General features: G+C 36.1%; 1 protein-coding gene across 1 annotated transcript in view; it reads right to left on the bottom strand.

The window, feature by feature from the left end:
* Positions 1–204: 204 nt before the first annotated feature.
* The window catches only part of NCAM2 (neural cell adhesion molecule 2), a 281,727-nt gene continuing 258,587 nt past the window's right edge, over positions 205–23,344 (bottom strand). Inside the window, exons 16-18 of the mRNA XM_042022335.1 lie at positions 15,652–15,856; positions 11,233–11,352; positions 205–6,430 (exon numbers count right to left, since the gene is read on the bottom strand). Coding sequence (XP_041878269.1) covers positions 6,319–6,430; positions 11,233–11,352; positions 15,652–15,856 — 437 coding nt within the window. The 3' untranslated portion in view covers positions 205–6,318. The remainder of the gene's footprint in view (positions 6,431–11,232; positions 11,353–15,651; positions 15,857–23,344) is intronic.

Raw genomic sequence — 23,344 nt, 5'->3', positions numbered from 1 at the left:
CCTCAAGCTCAGCTGGAGACTCAGGATGCTAACAATAGATGTATTTTGACAGAAAAGAGAATAATAAATTGCAGGTCTGTGTGAGTACTTCTATAATGGGGGTAAAACAAAGGGTATGTTTCTTTTTGGAAATGAGACTCCTAATGAATCAGACATCTTGACAGAAAGACACTTAGCAAAAATAAATGTAACTACAACACTTCATTAAAGTAAAATTATCTTTACTATTAATATACAAATGGTGAAGAGTGACAAATAATTGATATACTTTAAGCCATACTTTCAATGTCTTTCATAAATACAAAACCAGCATCTGCGATATTACTTCTTTTTACAGTATAGAGATATATATATATACACAGCATTTCATAGGGACATAAGATTCTGAAACAATAAACAAACTAGCTCCAGTGGTAGCTAACTTATCAATATATAATTCAGGTGGCAGATATCTCAAGTGGGCTGTTGACAACGTGTGGAATAACAAAAACAATATATGGTATGCTTTAGCTCATACTGTACACAGCATACAAATATGTACCGAGTGCTCATTGTAGCAGGAAAGCTTTTTTTCCCCCCTCCTTTTAAAACCTTGTCTAAGTAGTTTGAAATTCTTAGTGACAACTCTACACCATGAGCAATAAAATTATCTTCTGGGGCAATCTGACTCCTTTATATATTTGTCACTGATCTGTAGAGACTCTGAGGGTTTGTCTTGCCTTCCTCCAACCCTACATTTTACATCTGAAAAACCATAGCCTAATTACATGGGAGAGTTAAAGGATGTGGCAGGGTTAATGTCCCCTCTCCTCTGGTTTTCAGAGCTCTCGTTACCCTGCCTTTTGGCAGTGCCCTTCAGCAGCCTCTCTGCTTCAGTTGCTGCCCATTTCCCTTGTCAATGGTAAGGAGAGATGCTCCCAGCCCTCTCCTGGCTCACTCTTTGGCACCTGTTCTTTCTGGCAGTTGCTTTCCTGAGCTCTGTCGGCACTGCATCTGGTCACCTCGCCCGCTCCCGATCTCACCTGTGACTTAAAAGCTGCCAATACAAATTTGGCAATAAATATTTATTTCATTTCTCTGGGCTAAAAATGGCCAATATTCAAGTTTGAAAGTCAAACATTATGAGGCTTTCAACGCCTCTTAAGAGAAAAGATAGACTGGTAAACTGAGAATTCTCAGAACCTGACCCAAAGCCAAATTTTTAAGGCTTATTTTGTCTCAAGTCCAAGTAAATTCATATAAGAACACATTTATATGTGCAGTGGAAATACTGAAGATCACTTAAAACTTACAGAACTGCTGTCAAGTGGACAGGGTACTTCAGGAACTCATACGAAAAAATCTGAAAAAGGGGTGAAAAGTTTTTAAAAATATTTATTTAATCATAGTAGCTTTTCACCTATCGGAAAGATTATCTGAAGCTAAACAAAGAGATTTAAGAAGGGGCATTATTTACTTAGAAAGTTTTCATCTTCACCTAAAGAAGTATCACAATCACAATGACTTACTTTAAGAGATGTTTTATTTCTAGACATATAGTAATGTATGGGATAAGGCTGTATTCAGATATTCTATCACCATTTCCTGATCAGTGAAAACTCCTGATAGAAAAACCTCCTCTGTACAAAATGTCAGCAGGAGTCTGGCAAGACTTTTAAGTTCCACTTACACCTGGAAATCTGATTCACAGAAGCAACTGGATCAGCTGAGGACGTGCAGAGCCTCGCTGAGATGGATGAATAAAATCCAGGTCCTGCTGGAGTCAGTTTGTGTCTTAAAGACCGGTGAGGCCTGGATTCCACTGTGACTCTTTGTGCAGCACTCTCAGTCCCCCTCCATAGATCAATTTGTAAGAGATCTTGAGCTTTCTCAGTAAATAGTCTTTTTGGAGGTCCTTTAATCAGGAGTGAATATCATCCAACAGACACAACTATTCTACAAAGATGGTGAGCCTGCAAATGACTGCAAAACGAACATTCACTCCAGTTTTACTCCAGAGGTAAAATGGTGGGAAGATGCTCCACATCATCTTTCAGATTTGAGGAAATATTTTAATGTTTTAGGTCTAAGCACTTAAATAGAACTAAGGAGACTTTCTATCTGACTCTTCAACTTGAGAAATTGGTCAAAACACCCCTACACATCCACTACATGCTCCATCTATTTGAAACTTTTCAGCAGTAATACACCCACCATGACCCTCATTGTAATCATGATCTCAATAGATTTTTGCAAATTTTGTGTTTCAAGTATTTATGTGACTTGAAAATAATATCTTCAGTTTAATTTAGATGAGTATTTGAGAATATTTGAGCAGAAAAGTATGTGACAGTAAAGCTTTCAATTATTTTAAACAGGCTTTGTGGACAAATTATTGAAGATTTTTCTTTAATAAAGCAGAGTGGCATGCTATCAAAAGGCACAAATACATTTCCATTATCTGGTCTAGGAAACAGAAAAAATGGCATGATGATTATACTACAGTTTGATGATTGGCACTTAAATAAATAATCAAACTAATTACCATCATAAAAAGAAAGCCACTTTTTTTTGGATGAACATCGATGCAGAGGCTGAAGACAGCAGCTGGAATTGACTACACCAGGGACTGATGTCAAACAGCCTTTTTAGATGATGGCCACGGTGTAGCTATGTTGTATATATCTATGAAGAGATAGAAAGTAGGCCCAATCCCGCAAGTTCTGTTATGAAAGTACATCCATCTTCCTGCTCACATCCACCCCACTAATGTCAGTGTGGTGCCATATAAGGGGTGGGTTCAACCACACAAAATTTCTTGCAAGACTGAGGCCTGAATAAATTAATTTTTGTCACATTAGGCATTAGCATCACCAGAATAGTAAATATTTCTGCAACCACAAAAAAATCTTAGAAGTCAAAAAAAGGCAAATAAACAAATAAAACCAGGAAAAACCTCTCCAGGGTACATCTGATTACTAAATTGCAAAATATTAATTCAAACTTTGTTATTATTGTGGTAAATCAGAACTCAGGTCTACTAAAATAAAAAAATAAAAAAACAAACAAGGAGCTTTAAGTAATTTTACTTAATTGTACTCCTTTTTTTTTTGTTGTTGTTGAAAAGAGATTGTCACTGCCACATTTTGTATCAGTACTAATTTCCCTCCCACCTTGGTCCCTGGAGTATGTTAGCATAACAATTCAGATTACTTTTACAAATAGTTATATTTTGTCAACTCTTCTGACATTTCATACTAACACTTAAAATTACTTTTAGACAGTAAAAGTGACATTTATACAGGTATCTTTTTTTTTGTGTGTGTTTTTTTTTTAATCTAGAATAGGAAAAGAAAATAAACTAATGTTGTTATTCCAGTTCTACACATATCTTACAAATTACTATGCGCTGTCCTTCATTTGGAAATATTTGGAACTATTTCGAAATATCAGTGTTTTTCAGCATTCTTTCATAGTGGGAGCTTGGTTTTCTCCTGTACAGCACAGAGTCAAAGCACGAGAGACAACCTATTAAACCACAGACCAAAAAGGTGTGCTTGTACAGTCCATCAGAAATTTAGAGCTGTTTTATTCTCAGCCCTCACACAGCTCAACTCCCAAGAGACATAACAGCAAGAAGAAATTAAATACTCCTGGAAACAGCTTTTGATTTGTAATCCAGTATAGTGGGAAATGCTTTTGCATCCAATATTGAAATAATATTGCAATATATTTTGCTTATAAAAGAGTAGCACAGGTGTATTAGTAATGAATGTGCTAACAAGACCTCTTAAATCTTCTAATCCCTTCAAACTGTAATTAGAGGCCGTATCAAGGGAAAAAAAAAAGAAAAAAATCCCACCAATATAGAGCTGTTAGGCCATGATTTTTTTTTGTGTAAGTCCTACTAAGAAGTAGTAAAATTTGAAATGCATCTGCAATTGAGCCTAGACACTGTTAATTCTGCAACATTGTATAGGCACCTTCTTGCAGAAATGATCAAGCTGGCTTCAGAAAAAAACACCATCTGCCTAGGGAAGATTGAATATGCATGGCACCACCCAAATTTGTGATTGCAGGTAGAGGAGGAAACAATGTCTACCACCTTCATCATCATCCCGGTAAAAATATTGTGTGAGAGGATGTTCAAGCCACACCAATCACATTATTCTCAACTGCTGGAGTTGTCCACATCCCTTCTTACACTTTGATAGAAGAAGAAAGTCCAGCTGCAAATACATACTTTGTAGAAAGAATATATATCCATATGTATAAATGAGACAACTGTTGTCCTAATTATAGGTTAGGAGCAGTCCGTCCTGCTTGCTGTGTACATAGAAAGAATCAGGACAGAAATCTGATAGACAAGCAGCTATTTGGTATTACTGCCTGCTCAGTATGAGGGAGGAACATTGAAAGCTCATAAAGGAATGTCTTCATCTTCCCTTTACCCAGAATTAGTGCCTCACCATTTAAAGAAACTTCTTTCCAGCAATTTTCAATTATTATCTTCCATGGTCTTTCATCCCACATCGCTATCCCCTCTTACCCATTTTTTTCATTTTGGTACCAGTTTTGTGGGAACTTGGCCTCCTATCCTAGCCACACCAGCAGTATGCCTCTGTCCTCAACTCCTTGGTTCATTGTAGGTATTTCCCAAAGTGAGGAAAAGCCGTAAAAAACTCATAAAATAACTTGGTTTTGAAAAATAAGCTCAGCTCTTTCAAATGCATTTAAACATGGGTTAACAAGAAGGTTACTGTGACATTTTCCTCAAATTTAAGGAGACCCTTTCACATTTCACTTTCAGTTCTACTGAAAAAATGTCAACTAGTACAAAGACTTCAAATATTATCAGAATTCAGATATAGCAGGGAGAAAACACAATTTGTTGAGTAAAACTACACTTAAACCTCAGGCATGACTTAGATGTAGAAAATTCACAACATACTCTACCATTTACTCCTGACAAGTAGAATTTTCCAGTTTAGTTTTCTATATGGTTTATCTACTTCTTTTAAAGCAAGGCTTTGAAGAGTTTGATAGGTGTGGATACACTGTGCTGGAATGGAAACAAACTATATTGCTCCAGTTAGTGGCACCATTAAATCAACCATTCATTCATATGAATGAATTTCGGATCAAATAAATCTGTAAAATTTCCTGGTGGGTCATGTTGATCAGAATAGTAAAGAGGAATATCTTAAAGGAAGCTTGACATGAAAAAAAAAATCAGTTGAATATAAGGTTGCATTAGTTCATAATTAAAAATTGTTCCTAACTGCTTAGACAAAGTCCCCTTTCCATCTGTTCTTACACTGTACTTTTTATGACAAAAGGTATGAAATCACAAAGGAAAAAGTCCTGCTTCAAAAAGGCCAAGTTTAATATTTTATGTACTGATTTGGGGAGAAAATGTATTCACTAAACCACAGTTTTATCCCTTAGCTAAATCATTTGAACTTAGACAAAAATGAATACCCTGTATGTATAATATGTTGGGACAAATACTGTAAATTTTCATTTGAAGTGAAGATTATGATTTAAAAACAGTTTTCTTTTTACACCTTGGCTGCATTTTAGTTCACATGTAACCTCCAAAACTTTCATACAGAAAACCTGAAGCACTGAAAATCCCAGAGCCTTTCAGAGTCACACTCATGTGGTTAGGATGAGGCCAGTAGACTATTGTGAAATATTTAGCCAATTTTATTTGAGTTTGTGTATGGTCATTACCAGCTATTTTTTTTATCGAAGAACCCAGGAGAAACTGCAGTGGGACATGGCTCTGTGTTGATGAGTGTCTCTTTTTTTTTGTTTGCCTCAAGTGATAATCACAGCTGGAATGACTATTGACTGTCAGCCAGAACTAAGGTCTTAAACATTACACTGAGAGTGGTTTAGTTGTTTTTTTTTAAAGGCAACCTAAAATTTCATTTTATAATAAATGGAAATAAATACATTATCATATGGCACTTTAGGTATGTAGCTTGCACTGTAAGATCTGGAGAGGCCTGATGTGTTGTTTGTGGTTAGGGGTGCTTTAGAATTTTTCTTCTAAATAGACACACTTTGTCATATAATAAATTACAGTTCTTATTCTGCAGATTTTTCAAATTTATACCATGGGACTTGGTGTCAGAAAAACTACATACTAAAGCCATTAACAACAAAAAATATATAGAAAAGAACTGTAGACAGGAACTGTTTCATCATATGTACACATGTACTAACTATTCCAAGCTTAAGTTTCCCAAGAAATTAAGGTCAGCTGTAAAGTTTTGGTCACGGGATTACTTCAATCCAAATGCATTATCCAGACAGCTGTAGTTTATCTTATTATGCTTTGCTATCATCTTCTTTTGACTGGATGAGGTCATTAGCAACTTTGATTTCTATGGTTTCTGGATTTAAAGCTTCTTTGCCATTTTCCTCCTTTAGTGGCAGCTTCCTATGAGAAAAAAGAGGAATCATGGTAATACAAAAATCAAACAATCTGTAATTTCAGTCTATAACATATGTACATCTTATACAGGTCACAGTGTAAAACAATAATTTTTTGAAAATAATGTGTAATTACTTTATTATGAGCACTGAGGTTCTTTAATTTTAAAGCAATTCATATTAAGTCTTTCCATTTCTGTAAGGCCACAAAAATCACATGACAAGAACATTGGTGCTGCCTGAAATGCAGTTCTTCAATTAGACAAAAGAAAAAATTCAATGTCAAATTACTTGACCCAAGACAGTACAGAGGTATGTGTTGCCTAGGATATTGTGAAACTCTTACAGGCAAGCTTTTTGCTAAATCTCAATTAAACTCTTTATGTCTTTTCTAAATGTAAATTCAATTGTATACAAAAGAACACAGCTATTATTGGAGATTATGCCAAGACATAGGTAAAGAACCTCTTATAGTGCAAGGAGGTAATGGAAGTTATTATTTAAAAAGTTCTACAATTTAGTTTTCATGGATCACACAATGTAGTTTCATTAATAACTTACAGCTCTTCTAAGACTTTGTGAAAACTCCAGAGATTTGGTAAAAGAGTCCCCACCCTCTTGAATGTGATCTCATTGAAAAAGGTCTTGAAAATCATTGATTCCCTACTGCCAGTAATTAGCTGTCAAAAAATATAGCTGTCAAAAAGATGTATGGTTTACTGAGATGTTCCTGTAATAATGTCTCCTGGGCATAATAGCTCTTAATCGTGATTCCAGTTTGGGTTTGCTTTCTGGTTTTTAACTAGGGAATAGTATGCATATGTCTTTTTTATTCATAATAACTGTTAAATGTTTCAATAAATTTCCGCTTTGATTGCTTTGATGTCCCAAAGAGCAATACAGTGCTCAAAACCTATCTGAGGAATCTCTTAGGAATGTCTTATTACAAGACAGTGTTTAATAACAGCAAATAAGACAAAACAGTACCCGATTTCCCCATCTTATGAAATTTGTCTGAAATGAACTAAGAAAGATGCTGTTTATCCAGTGGTTAAACAATGAGCACAGCCTGTACCTGAGAGAAATCAAAGACTAACTTATTCTACTACAGTAAAATACATGGGATATATTATCAGATGTCTGGCTCTGAGCACAGAGGGAGGTCTCTACTAATTGTCTGTTTCTCATAGCACACCCAAAGGAAACAGATTTCAGCCCACAGCAAGATGCCTGAAAGAATGGAAACGACAGAATCAACACAAATCTATTTTTAACAGAAGGTAAAACACTGGGGCAGAGGAGGAGTAGCCCATGACATGCATTTTAGGTAAGCAGGCATGTGTGTCAAAGATCTGATTAGGCAAAGTACTTAAACAAGTACTAAACAAAAAGTACCTAATGTAATTTAGTTTTAAGAAAAGCAGAGTAATTTTTCAAAAGATGGTGCTGGAAAGAAGGAAATACTTAGTCAAAGTCAAAACTCAGGAATTGACGGAATATACTGTGTGGAAATTTAAAGAAATTGGTTTAAGTGGATTAAGACCATGTTACAAAATATTTGAAATAGGAAGATTTACTTGAACCCTCTTGAAGTATACTGGACATAATTGAAATCCATGTTCATGTAAACAGTGAGATAAAATTAGCCTTGCTTTGCATGCAAGCAAGGAAAAACAACTCAACAAAAGCTACATGCAAGTAAAAAGTTTTACTCATCAAAACTTTCCTCATCACAAAGTCCATGCACTGTTCTTGAACCTTATTGTATTTAAAAACTTGTGGTTTTATTTTTTTTTTAATAGGGTGTGAGTTATGAGTGCAGTTATCACTAGACTATTCTTTTTCACTATGACAACTTTTTTGTTATTTTGGATTTTTTGTTTCCATTTGCTTTAAATACATATTTAAGCTCTATTAATAGATTCAATCATTTTCCTCTCTCAATTAACTAATTCAAGTTTAGGTGTTCTAATTATACCAATTTTTCTATGCCAAACTTTTCTTTAGCTACATCTATAAGAAAGAATTTTTCATTTTTTAGCTGGGCAGACTAATCATTTCAAATGTTTATTCATTTTATAACAAAAAGTTTTTTTAAAAAATCCAACAAAAACCCAACAAAAAGTTCTTTCGCTTCAATCAGATATTGGCTGCTATCAATCATTAATAATATTGGCTCCTATCAATCATTAATAATACTGACTTCCTCTAGCATGGCATGTGGCCTAACATCAACAGTCTGCTGATGTTACCCATACAAAACTTTAACTAAAATATTTACTTTCTTATGTTATAGGAAAATGACTCCTAGCCTTTTTGACACTGGAATTCACCCAACTGCATTAATAGTAAGAAAAACTTAACCAATACTAGAAACACATTAATGTCAGACTAGGATCATAATTACAGTACCACACTGCATGTGGTATTTTAATTACAAAAGTGTAATATGATATGCACAGCTTAAATTGATTTCCTGCCAGCATGATTAAAACTTGTTGATTTGCAGGTAGAAGTGCTTTGAGCTAATCTGTCACACATGGATTCCAAACATGTCTTTGACAAGGATCATCTGATATAAGGTAAAAAATAGCTTGCCAAATAATATACTGAGCAATATAATAAAGAATATTGTTGTAAGAGGAAGTAATCTCTTCACTAATTAGTTCCCACAACTTCTTAAATTGCATTTGAAGTTCTGAGTGTAATTTGCTATTATTCAAAATAATTCAATTAATTATTAAAAATATTTCATCTAATTTAACCTCAAGGCTTATCTTGTATACCTTTAAGACAGCCAGAATTAGTCATCATGAATCCCACCTTGTTTCATTGCCTTCCTGAAATGTCCTTGAAACTTTTCTTTCCTGCAAGCTAAGTTCTTCCCTCTAAGATCCCTGCTGGTCATTCTCACCCTGCCCAGCATGTGCCTTTCTGGCTGTTGTTGACAATATATTTTTGTGTTATTTCTACTGAGAGACTGACTTCTACTCTACTGCATCTTCCCTTTGTGCATCTCACTCATACTTTATATTGCTTCTCTGTTTCCTTGGCTATGACCTGTGTCTGAGTCAAAGGTCTTTCCATATTCCCCTGGTACCAGTGGGCCTTCAGGTGTCCTGATTGCACCAACTCTTTTCATCTTTAGTTTTCCAAGTGACACTGTCCCAAATCTTTAGCTGTCTTCTGTACAGCTGTGCCTTGGACTGCTGCTGCCTTTTATGGTTGTGAGAGAAGAAATTACCAAGAAGGAAACTGTCATCATTATTAATATCTCTTAGCAGTCCTATTTTTCCAAGGACATAATGCCCATCAAATCCTTACCAGCTGTTCCTATGAATTAGCTTTTTGGGGTTTTTTTGCTGGTGGTTTTCTTTTTTTCTCTCATGACAGTGCGGACTGATTCTTTCCCCTCCCCTAAGACAATAATATATTTTTTATTTTAACTTTCTCATATTTCACTCCTGTCAGCTGTTCTAATGATTGTGACAAGCAGAAAGAAGTGAACTGGATCTTTCCTGGTACCATGTTCCCTGCTAGATGCATCTCATTTGCAAGATCCAGTGCTACAAATAGTCTTAAATCTTGAACAAACATGGACCTGGTGCTTTACCCACTAAAATATCCAAGGCTTGCAGGACTTGTACAATATTTACAACTACATTCCCCTGACTCTTTAGATAACTGTGGGCTCTGCACTGTGCCCCTGATTATAAATTCTAATATGAAGAGCAAACATATCAGTAGTCACTCAACAGATTCCATAATTATTTAATTAACACAAGTTCAAACTCTTTGTGCACAGCTTCTTCAAAGAACTATACAACTTTATGTGCATCTACTTAACATGCTCCCTATTTACTACAAATATCAATGGCAGCCACTAGCAAATCTTTCTTTTAATTAAAGGTTCTAGCTTTTACAGTTTTACATAATGGCAAAAAAGGAAATTTCTTCGTATTTTCAGGAAAGAAAAAGACTGTTTCATAAAAACACCCTCTCCTTTTAAAGAGCAACTATGATTTAATCAAATTATCAACAGGTGAATTTCTATATTTACTACATAATCGTCTTCATAGACTTAACAGCTTGAGGATGTCATGAGGTAGGAGATTTTCACAATACATGAAAGGTTCTGGGCTCAAAGTAAAGAAAACTTAGAGGTTTCTTTAGTAATTTCATCCCTGGGCACAAGGCTGGTCCCATTATTCAGAAGGCAGCCAGAGTCTGTGAGCATAGCTGAGAACTGCGGTGCTTTCTGTACTGAGACAAGGTTGCAGGGACAGGAAGTGGGCATGAGGAAACAGAGCAGAGGCTGCCCTTCAGCATGATTAATCCAATTACACTATGTGGACTTAATACTGAGCTATGCTCTCAGTTAAATGTATGAAAGCAGGAAGAGGCCACTCCAGTGAGGAGCTGGGATTCTGAAGCACAGGATCCTTGTGCCCCATCTTCAGGACGTGTGTGAGGATGAGTGCGATACTCAATCTAAGGTAATTCCTGAAATTAGGAGATTGTCTCCAGAGAGTAATTAATAATTGCTGGGTAGGTGGTAAAGATCAGGGGCAACCAAATGAAAAAATCCTTGTACTGCTGTGCTCAGCCAGTGTATGCGAAGTACCACAATTTAGATCGATTATTGTAAAAACCAAACCAATCAAACCAACCCTACACTCACACACTGCACTGCCACAGCAGACCACTCTGGTGATGCTGTGTATCTCCCCTCAGAGTGTGGGAAGTCCAGTCTGTCCACACAGCCAAGAGCAGCTTCTGTGAAACGCCAGAGAGTATCAGGCTACTTACTCCGGTTCTGTGAGGGGAGTTGTCTCATTTGGCTCATTTACTGGACTCCCATCTTCATGGTTGGTAATTCTTTCATCCTCTGTTCTCATTTCCACTATCGGCTCTTTTGATCCATCTTTCCTAAAAATTATAAAAGAGGTTTAGTCTCTTATCATCACATTAACTACATATATTACACATAACGAATTACTAAGATCCCTTCTCTCAAAAGTTGGCAAAGAAAAGGCAGAACTAATTATCAGTGACTAACACCACCAAGACACATTTAACAGCGTGTTCCCAATTCCTTGAAGTCTTCAAAGCATCCTGTATCCATGGTTACTTCCCTAACTCTGTAAACATGATGAATTTGCATCTCAAAAGAGCATTTTGTTTATGACTAATAATAAGACGACAGCTTCTTCATGGGGATAGATGTAAACTTCCCTAACCTAGTATAATAACAATACGACTTGATGCCTAGTTATACTTGAAGTTTTCTGGCAGTGTTAAAGAGCCATAATGTGAATATATACACCACAAAAGTGTGCTTTAATCTCCTGAGATTGTGACAACCCCAGCTGCCATTCATGAAAAAAGCCCTTGTGTGGTAAAATGCGAAACCCTTCTGCTTTTACAGGTAGAAAAAACTGTTCCTATGTCATATTTCCCCCATTTTAGGAACAACTGCTAGTCTCTCACAAGTAAGTAAATGAATAAACGTTGTGCTAATTAGACAATGAGTTATAAGGGAGATGGAGCAGTGAGTATTGTCATTATGATTTTGTTAGCAACCACAGAATCATAGAATAGTTTTGGTTGGAAGGGACCTTTATAGGTCGGGTAGTTCAATGCCCCTGCAATTAGCAGGGACATCTTCAAGAAAATCAGGTTTATCAGAGCGTCATTCAACCTGACCTTGAGTGTTCCCAGTAATGGGACGTCTACTACCCCTCTGGGCAACCTGTTCCAGTGTTTCACCATTGTCACTGTAAAATAGATTTTCCTCATGTCCAGTCTAAATCTACCCTCTTTCAGTTCAAAACCATCACTCGTTGTCTTTGTAAAAAGTCTGTCCCCATCTTTTTCCTAAACTCCCTTTCCAAAGGATGCAGAAAAGTCTCCCTAGAGCCTTTGCTTCTCCAGGCTAAGCAGCCCAAATTATCTAAGCCTGATCTCACAGAGAGGTGCTCCATCCCTCTGATCATCTTTGTGTCCTCCTCTGGACTCGCTCCAACAAGTCCATGTCTTTACCAAGGACTGCTGAGCTGGATGCAGCACTCCAGGTGAGGTCTCACTGTAGTAGAGGGGCAGAATCTCCTCTCCTGAGCTTCTGGTAATGCTGCTTTTGATGTAACCTGGGACACCTTTGGCTTTCTGGGATATGAGCACTCGTTGGCTCATGTCCAGCTTTTCATGAACCAAGTCCTTCTCTGCAGGGCTGCTCTCAGGAATGGGGACATGATATGGAAATAATACAGAAGTATTAGCAATACATACTAATTAGCAATAGTTACTAATAGTATGAATTAACTTGCATACAGTTTTACTCTCAAAAGGCAGATCAGAGGATACCCAAGATATATGTATGTATTTCCATAAAGAAAAACTCTTTTGATACAAATATTTTATTCCTATATCCTGGAACTGCATCAGCTGCGTTTACAAACAAAGGGTAACTGAGTTACAGACAAACAATCACTTTTATATTTAACAGATTTTTTTTCTGAACTGGGATGTTGTAGGAAACCATCAGACTGCTATGGGCCACATCAAAGACCTGGATAAATTCTTCTCTAATTCATATCTCACATTTTCATATTGTTTCTTCAAGATAATGGATAAAACAGGCTTTTGCAATAGGAAGTATCAGGAAAACTCTACTGTCCTCTGATAGGTATCCTTAATGAAAGTCTCTATAGGTTAATAACAATGTCACCCACATAGAAATTGTGTGGAGGAGAATTAATGGGCAGAAGTCTAAAAGACTTCTGTCTATTAAAAAAGCCCCAAGCTGCATGTGCTTATTTATCTCTGCAAGTGACATTTAAGATATCCAAATGGATACAAAGCTCATTTTGGTAAATGATGCACTTAACTTTCATAGCTACCTCCTATCTGCAAAAAGATTAGGGATCTAAGTTGGACTGGTGGATGGGTTGGTAAGTTCTGCTTAGTTTGTTGATACATCTACAGTCTTACAAACAGTATTGCATGACAAAAAGCTTGAAAAAGATGTTATTTGTGACCAGCATTCATGCATATTTACAAGTATAAGGTACAAACTGTGTAACATTTCAAATTCTAAAGAAGGGAAAGTGATTTGTATGAAATCCATCATGTCATGGGTGTCTGTGTGTATGTTATATGCATTGTATCATCAGCATTCATTACATATAAAACATCATTATTTAATATATACATTTATATCTTACAATCAAAATGTAACCAAGAACCATATCATAAACCACCCAAAAATCCAGAATGTAAACTGAAATATTTAAAACTGGGAAATGTCAGTGTATTTTTGGGAATATCAGTTAACATGATATAAATTTAAATTTGACTCTTCAAGTCTGTCCTAGAAGTTTAGTCTGACAGTTTATTAATGCAGAGAACAGGCTAAAATAAGAACTGCCCCAAATATTTTAAGGTCATACTGACTGAAGACCACTCTGACAAGGAAAGAAAAATGATTAAATAACATAGTTGTTCTTGCAAAGAAGTGCAGTAGAAGAATTAATATGAAGAGACCAGCTCAATGCTTTTTTGGGACAGCATGGAATGGCGTTTGGTTATAAGATGTTGATAACAAGGTATAAATTGCTGTCAAGTGACATTTGCAACTTTATCTCCCTAAGGTCTTCCCATTCAGGAGGGTCTGTACACCAATTTATAGTTGGCCACTCCTTGAACAGGAAACTTAAAGCATGAACTGAAGTGCTGTGCTCAATAGGAAAGGACAGCTGAGTCAGAGTCAGAAGTTTCACATATTGATTCTATTGATCCGGACAGGCTGGCTTCACACGATGGAAAAAATACTGCTAGTCTTTCTCTCACTGTCAGGTGTGGAGAATTAGGAAACAGCTATTTTATGGCATTACTTCTATTTAGAAGCAGTACTTGATATAAATTCTCTGTGTTCTCTCACAACTGGTTTTGTTCTGTGGAGCTGTTTCTGAAAGGGAACCTCTTTTAGAAGAACCCAGCCCAACCCATGTAGTCAAGTTACATAAGACACAGCCTGAAACCAAATAGCCAGAGTTAAACCCCCAAGAGACACTTACACTGCAACTACTGGCAATGGAGACACCTGCTCAGCTATGAATAATGAGGGCTGCAAGATTTAGTGTGCTCTACATCCATCTGAAGATGGATGGGATCTAGGAAGCTGCAGAACAATGAACTGTAAGGCCTGACTGTTGGGAGAGGCGCATAGGAATTGGGCCAGTAAATGTTATTTAAACCACACACAGACAGCATTCTCACAAATATTACAATGTATGTGTAAGTTGGCTACCATATGAACAGGATGAGGAAATTACGCCTTTTTTCTAGTAAAAAAAATGGAACTGTTTAAAATGAAAGATCATAAGTAATCTTTTCTCCAGTTTACCTACTGAAAACTCAGTAAATGTTAGGTCTCTAAAGTGTGATTATTTTATGTAATCAGTACTTGAACTGTTTTGCCAGAGATCTCACTATCCACTCTAATAATTTAAGAGACCATATTTTCACAACAATGATCAGCTCATTCACATTTGTGTGATGGAGTAGCCACTACAGAATATCTTTGTGAGAATCAGTATTGTTTATTTCCCACTCATGTTTAGCAATCATTGACTGTTGCTATGAAGAACAATCACACTCACCACCGTTTCACCCACAATCCAACTCAGCACTCCTATTAAAAAAAAAAAAAAATCAACAAGACCTTTCATTCCTCATGTCTACAGACAAGAATCAAGATTTCCCATCAAGTGCTATACTTGAGAAGGAAAACTCTCTCTCAGATTTTCTATAACACTGTGTCCTTCACTCCTAGATTTACTGGTACTGTCACAACCATAGGCTGAGTTTTTGGGTGTTAGCAGCTCAAAGAGGGATTTGCAGAAATGGATTTACAATGACCTCTTACCTGTTTCTCATGAACCAAATATGTGTCTGTAACTATTTCTGAATTACAATTGATTTCCTTTGCATCAAGCTGGACAAAGAGGTCATCCTAAACTGAGCTACAGTGCATTCCTTTCTTGTGTCTCAACTTTTCTTTTGAAGGCAATAAGCAACCTACACACTTCAGAGCAACACTTTTTCAAGTAGTAGAAGCATTTTATTAATTCCCTTTGCAACACCACAAAATGGCCATAAAGTTAATGTAAGTTGGACAGCCAACTTTTTCTTTTAAGGATGTTTCCAACACAGGTGATTAATACTCACAAGTAAGCAGCTTTTCCTTCTTCCAGTTCTTTACTTTTTCCACTTGAACCGCTCTTTTTCCCGCAGATCCTCCTGGTGATGCACATGAGCAGTCCACATTGTCGTACAAAGAAGCAGCTAACATCAGTCACAACCAGGATTAACAAAAGGGCTGCCACTCCCAGGCCAATGACAGCACCAAGTCCAAGACCATTAAAAAGAGTGTCTTGAAGGAAAGAAAATGAACACTTATTAATAACATTAATCCTAAAATAGCATTTTCTAAGACGTTGGTCAGGAGACTAAAGAATGTTTAGGAATGAACCATTCAGAAATTACTGGAAATAACCAGTCCTGATGATTAAGCATATATAGTACCTCATTAAAATAATAATAATAAAAAAATACATAATATTTTCCCATTGCCAAAATTCTAATAAGTCCACAGAACACAAATGGCATTATTTAATAAAAATAATATCACATTTTAACATTCCATGACTAAGAGTATCAATAAGCAGCATAAGGAAAACATTTAAAATGTTCAACATGAACATTGATGTAAGTTGTCATTTTCTACATTTCAAATACAACCAATTAGTAGTGATGCTAAGCAGAACTACTGAAAGGTTTAAGAGACTGCGAAAACAGTATTTATTCTTGTAATTTTCTGAATTAGAGTGAAAAACAATTCAATCTGTTTAATCTGCAAACAGTTGCACACACTTAGTCTTAAATGATTTAATATGTCTAGAACTCTAAAATGGAGAAGTAAAAACTTTTTTGGAAAGAAGGGGAACATTTTACTTCTTAAGCAATTTAATATGGGGGAAAATATGCGTATCATCAAATGATTATAGGATTAGGACCTCATCTTGTTTAGTCTGGTACCTGAAAATGCAATCATACACTTCAAAATAAACCTATTCCACACCTGATTTTGCCTTCTGTGTTTGAATTATGAAAGCTGATGTTTAGCTAATTTTACTTCATTACAAATCTTGGGAAAAATATTCTAATGTTTTGCCTTGGTTGATATTCCCATGACAGCAATGCTACAAACCCTTTTGGACAGTGTGATTCCCAGGAGTCCGTGAACTCAGATGACGCTAATACAGGAGAGGACTTGTATCTGATCAAGAACTAGGGGAATAAAGCCATCTCAGTAAAGGCCCATGCATCCAGCTAATTCAAGAAGATGCCAAACTAGCTCAGAAATTGGCCAGTGACAATTGCCTTGTGTGACACTGGGCTGAGCAAACCCCAGGGAGTGGAACTGGGCGTGTTTGCCCATGGGTGTTGCACACCAGCATTGCTTCCCTGGCACTCCCATGCCCTGGCGTGATGCCTGAGTCAGCATCACTCACTGGGACATTTCCATCTGCAGCTCTGCCTGTTGCCAAAGTAAGAGTGAGATTATTCTGACCGGCGATTGCTTGAATCCTGTTGTAACAAACACCGAACCATTACATAATGTAAGATAATATAAATATTTTAATTGGGTTACGGATATCATCTTCCTCTTCTTTCTCTTCCGACCCCCCATAAACACTACAGATTGTTTTCAAATTAAGCATAGCATTTAAGCTTTCATATTTCTGCTTAACTAATTTTAATGATATCTTTACCATTTCAAATATAATTTGAAAGGTTTTCTAAATCAATAAATATATATTCTTAGTCTAGTCTTTGTTTAGAACTCTAAAATGGAAAAGTAAAAACTTTTTTGAAAAGAAGGGGAACATTTTACTTCTTAAGCAATCGATTTCATTGTCTATTGTATGGGTCGTCTATTGTTATGGGTTGATAGAAATGTTCTTCAAAATGTTATTATGCAACAAGCTAGAATTCAATGTATATATTTACATGGATGGATAAGCAGAAAAACAGGCATTATTTCAAAGTTATTTTCCTTTGTTCAGAAAGACTTAAAAATCACTACATAAATTATAAAAGCAATGGTGCAGCAATGAAATGATGTATCATTTATGCATTGCCCCATCAGCAATGTTGGCAGTTGATGTTTTAAATTAATTTCCTTTTTTAAACATTTCCTACTTAAATATTATAATTTCTGATACGTCTTCTAAAACTTTCTTTATTCCTATATCCACCCACCTATTTGGTGACTTCCTTCGTAACCTTCAGGGATTTTTTGTTTACCAGTCTGAACTGTCAGGAAGATGTAAGTAGATATTTAATTCCAGTTTGTTAAAAAGCTCATATATTTCAACTGATATAATACCAGTAAATTCTATCGTCAGTTTTAGAGACTTAGTACAGTGAATCTCTGTACCTTCTCAACCACCAAACAGAATGTGAAGGAGAAAAATTAGGGTAATTTAATCCATATTTTAAAAGCAATTCAGGGTTTTTTCTCAGGTTTAGTTTTAGGACTTTTTTCTTAATGCACTGTTAAGAAGTCTTTACTACGAAGAAATACATTTTTCACTGCTGTGAACAGCACTTTCAGTGTCCTTGGAACATTGTGAAGTGGCAAGGTTCCCATTCTAAGTGATTCAGTGACAGAAATGTCTACACAGTACTTTCACCTGCAAGTGAAGGAAATGTTTACAGTCACAATATTGCTCCTCTGTATAGTATTTGCCATAGTTACAGGGGAGACTCTGTTTTTCAGTTTTAATCTTCTTGGTGTGGGTGAGACATCTGAGACATAAGTATGTGACTGTTGCATATTTCTTCATCTCTTCAGGTTGATGATTTCCTTTACATTCAGCATTCCCCATCCTTACTACTGCTCTGCCCGTCCCAAGTCATATTTTTCCAACTTGAAACCCTTTTGTTTCTGCAGGTTTCTGTTTCATAAGTCTGATTTCCTAAAATTGTCAACACTTTTCCAATGTTTCTCTCCTTTATCTCCCACACCCCAAAAACTGACAGGAGCGTGGCCAAATCCAGTGGTGGGGTGAGGAGCATGGTGGCAATCAGCCTTCTCATCTGCCTGAGGATCTTATGTACTTCTGAAAGCAGGTAGAAACTGGGCTGCCTTGTGTTTTAAATCTGTGTTATGGTTTATCTTTAATCTTAATGAAAACATATAAAATTATTTTTTAGAAGTTCATCTGTGGCTTAATTCTGTTCTTTCTTAGATTACTTTGATTTTGTACTTGCCTATCTGCTCCCACAAAAGTCAGTTGTAAAACTAATCCCAACTACTATTAAAGCAGATTAAGACCTCTCCTGACTGGTTTCAAAAAACATATACTAATATATATAATTCCAAAACAATGGGAATTTTTTTCTTTATATGTTATGACATTAAAAAAAGTTCTAATTCTGTGACTGGATGAAATATTAATGTCATAGTACAAACAGCCTTCCCACAAACTTTGAAAAGCAATTTATTATCAAAAAATTGTTGCATTAAATATTATTATTATTATTATTGTTATTTTTATTGTTATATTACAGAAGCTATTTTAAATATTTGGGGTTTTTAGTTTCCCGGTATGTACCAAACAGACTCAAAATAGTAGTTCTACTTTGTGCTCAAAATAACGAAGTATTTATGCATTATACACCTTTTTATTTTCCTAGTTGAAAACAAACTTGTTTTAAATCATAAAAATTCAATGTTAATGTGAGAGAATCGGTTCTTAGAAATTTTTTGAAAATGTTTATTGTATACCTTAGTCATCTAACTACAGAGGGCCATTTAAAACTGCTTGATTAAAAAAAAAAAAAGGAAATTGTAAATTCTATAGTTCTGAATGAGTTTTAATTAGAATTTGTCAAAAATATGCTAAATTTAAAATGATATGGTTTTGTTATACAGAATGTGGCATAAATAATGTAATACCTTGCCACGATGATGAAGGAAACTGACAACTTGAAAGACACTTTTTTCATCCGCTTCTTCAAATAAGTGCTCATCAATGAATACTTACGGAAATAAGATTAAAAAACTTTCAGAAATGAAAAAAATTAACTAAGAAAAAGCCCGAAGCAAGTTTCTACAAATGTCATTGAAAGTTTTGGCAATTTTCAAGTTCTCTCTTATTGAATAAGTTATGTTTCTAACAGTTCTAATAAGATAATTGAACATCTTTGGAGAAATCATTATTTGATAAGAAAGAGGAATGAAGAGCTTTGGGAAGTAAACCAGAATTTTCCAGTGCAAAGAATTAAATGAAAAGAGAAATTTTCTGGACTCTCAAATATAAGTTCAGACTAAATTCCTTTAAGGCCTCTGCACCAGATCCTCTAAGGGAAGCAGATCAAAAGGGAGAATCACCATCTATGCATGTATACAGAAACAGAGAATGGTTTGGGTTGGAAGGGACCTTAAAGCTCATCTAGTCCCAAATCCCCTGCCATGGGCAGGGACACCTTCCTCTAGACCAGGTTGCTCAGAGCCCCATCCAACCTGAACTGGAACACTTCCAGGGACAGGGCATCCAGAGCTTCCCTGGGCAACCTGTGCTATTGTACAGGTACACTTTATACATGGCAAACTAAAGCTTTTGTTTCTGCACAGGAACCAAACATGCAACATTGATATATTCGGACTGATGTTACATGAACGTATGTCCTTTGAGGTGACAGAATTTCTCTGTGCTCTTACAGAATCACATCACATATATTCAATTACTGGTGCAATAAAATAGTAATTGCAAGCTTTATGACAAGCACTCTACGTGAGCTGGGGGGTTGGATAAGGTGATGTCCAGATGTCCCTTTCAGACCTTCAGTGATATTAAGTTTTGTTGGGACAAAAAAGCAAGTTATCACCTTTCTGTGCATTATTCCCTTATCTCCTCCTTAGCAGGCATGGATTGAAGTTAAGATGAAAGATAGATAAATATCCAAAGCTACCTTTTACAGTAGCTTTGAGTTTTTAAGGAAAAAAAGCAATGCTATAAAATACTTTCCTAGCTTATAGGGTAACACCTGGCTGCTACATATGCATGGCACAGAGTTATGATACATATTTCTCCTTTCTTTCAAGTCAGTCAGAAGATAAAGTAAACTGCTCTCGAGCTAAAGTAAAAAAGTGAAAATTATGAACTAGAGGGTGAAATTGAAAATACTGCACTGGGTCATGGCAGGAGAAAACCCATTCTTGTTTACCATGTTGAACTGCACTTTTGTACTGACCCTTAAAAGTGTGCCCAACCATGATGGTTATTTCTGCACTGCCTCTGAATATTGTCTTTGATTTTATATCTGATCTGGAACTTTTCCTAGACTCAAAGGCTTACAAAATGCATATACGTATACAATACCTCTAAAAAGACAGAAAATATAGGTCTTAAAATTCTGTATCCACTGATGAGCACCAAATAAATCATAACGCAGTACCAAAAAATTAAACAGCTGTATGAGATTTTTACCAGTTAACAGTAAAACAGTTGCAGGCCATGACCATTGCTAGAACAAGTTCTACCAAGCTTAAGATCTGGAGAGAGGAAAAAACCCAAACATATTCATATCTGAAAAATAAGCATATCATGAGCAAAACTACAAAGGCAAATCCAAAAGAATTTACTAGAAGTATTACAGAATTCCAGACAAGAAACATATAACTACAGCACAAGGCCATCACAGATACAAAAATATATGAAATGTGTATAGAATACTTTAAGGTGAGTGTCACAGGCAGGGTATTGTGAATAACCAAAGGATGATTTTTCATTATATCTGATATCTGTATTTCACTGTCCTTAAATGCTTTGCATTTCCTTCATGGAAAATGGATGCATCTAAATTGTGGGACTTGCACAACTTTGCCACTGCATGCTAAAGTATCTTCGTCTCTCATTTTCCAACAGGAAATGTCCAAGAGGGGTTTAAAAGAGCTGTTGTATGCTCCAGCTTCTTTGCTGTGACTGATCAGGATGCAAGGACTGTGGGACACCTGTCAAATGAAGAAGGAACTCTGTTTTGAGTAGCATGTTAAGGTAGCACATACTCAGCGTTTTTACAGAAATTAGAAGAGAAACTTTATCTTTGCTTTGCACAAGAGCTTGCCATTGCTGAACTCCTCTTCTTTACTGACATAAAAATCATGGCAGGGAAAAAGAAGTGAGGAACCAATGATCCCTCCTCCCTACCCAAAGAAGCTCCAATACTTTGGCTGCCACATCCAGAACTGCATGACCTGTTTTTAGCAATTTACATCAATAAAACTTGGCTTGTGAGCCAGGTAAGTGCCCGGAAGCATCATGTCTTCCTTCAAATGAAATAAACAAATCACTACATTTGCACAATCAACTTGCAAGAAATCATTAGGATTCTATGCAACATATAATGGGGGACTGTTTGATGCGAAAGGGAATGTGACAGTAAGGAGCATTCTTTTCTATCCCATTCCTTAATATAAAAAGATGCTAACAAAGCTATAATCGATATTAATTGTAATGCTTTTTCTTCCTCAGTGATTTTTCCTATAACTCTCTGCTAGGACAGATACTGCTGAAGGGCAGTGGACAAACACATGGATGTGTGCTCTGCGCTGCATGACTGAGTAATGTGTGACACTCAACTTTGAAAAATAAGGGGACAGTACTACTGGCTTCCTCTAACTTTCTTCTACTTGTACGTGACAGATCTTCATTGTCTCCCATCTCAGATGAAATCTGAGCCAGAGTGAGTCAGGGGAGCCTGTGGTGCCATCGGGACTAACAGTTATACAGATTTAGCTACTGAAATAAGCGCGTCTAAAATGTACTTTTCTGATGTTTATCTAAGTGAAGGAGTTTTTCTTCATTATGGCTGAGATTGTCTTGCCAACAAGTTTTCTGAAATGGATTTTTTCCTTTAAATTTTACAGGAAAATGTCTTGTATTATGACCCTCTCAGGATACTGAGTAATTAGGCCTTGAGTTCTTATTTACTCTAATGGCCCTATACAACATTTTTCATAGGAGGGTGTCTCAATAGACATACATGCAATAGCTAAAGAAAAGAAATGTAATGTAAATAGCAGCTTGAGTGTTTCTGGCAACAGTGTCTTGTCTGTGGCCATTGAGGGATAACAAGGGGAAGGAAAGAAAAAAAAGCTTTCTTTACTAGATAAAGCATGCTGTGTTGTGAAAATGTTCTCTGGAGTTGTTATTTACTATTTTTTTAAGCAAAGTTTTTTTAAAAAGATTCCTTGCATAATCAAACTATCCCTAAGCAGACTTTAGTAGCATTTCTAATATAACTAAAGAGTTATCAGGTTACAGCTACAGCCTCTTTTTTCATGTATTTACTCAGACACCATAGTAAAGGGTATTTTTTTAGCATTGCTTCCTTCTATGGGAAGCCCCAGAAAAATGCAGGCAGAGACACCCCAGTCCTCCTGTGCCTTGAGAGGGAAAGGCTGCACTGCGGCATTCATGGCATCAGCACTGTACCCAGGTTTTCAATAGACTTGGGGAAACAAGTTTCTTTGTCCTGGTTTCCTCCACTCAAACTGACAGCAGATTTACTGAACATGTCTCTTGGAGGAGTTTCTAAGAACCTCTGCAGATTAATTAAGATTGATGTGAGTATTGAGAACATACACTTATGTGTGGTTTCAGTACTACTATTGCATAAAAGGATAAATTATTTTAATTGCTTCATTTAGGAGAATTCAAAATCATGCTGTGCACATACCACAGAGACATGAGAAATTTTTGCATCTTTATAGTGGATGACAGCTCTAAGCAGAGTACTGTAGCCAGCAGATCTGAAAAAGAGTCAAACTATCTTGGGATTGTATTTA

This window comes from Corvus kubaryi, unplaced genomic scaffold (genome assembly GCF_017639235.1).
Source record: "Corvus kubaryi isolate FWS band 111438036 unplaced genomic scaffold, C.kubaryi_AGA036_p1.0 37199, whole genome shotgun sequence".
Classification (NCBI taxonomy): Eukaryota; Metazoa; Chordata; class Aves; order Passeriformes; family Corvidae; genus Corvus; species Corvus kubaryi.
This window is presented reverse-complemented; position numbering and strand designations above follow the sequence as displayed.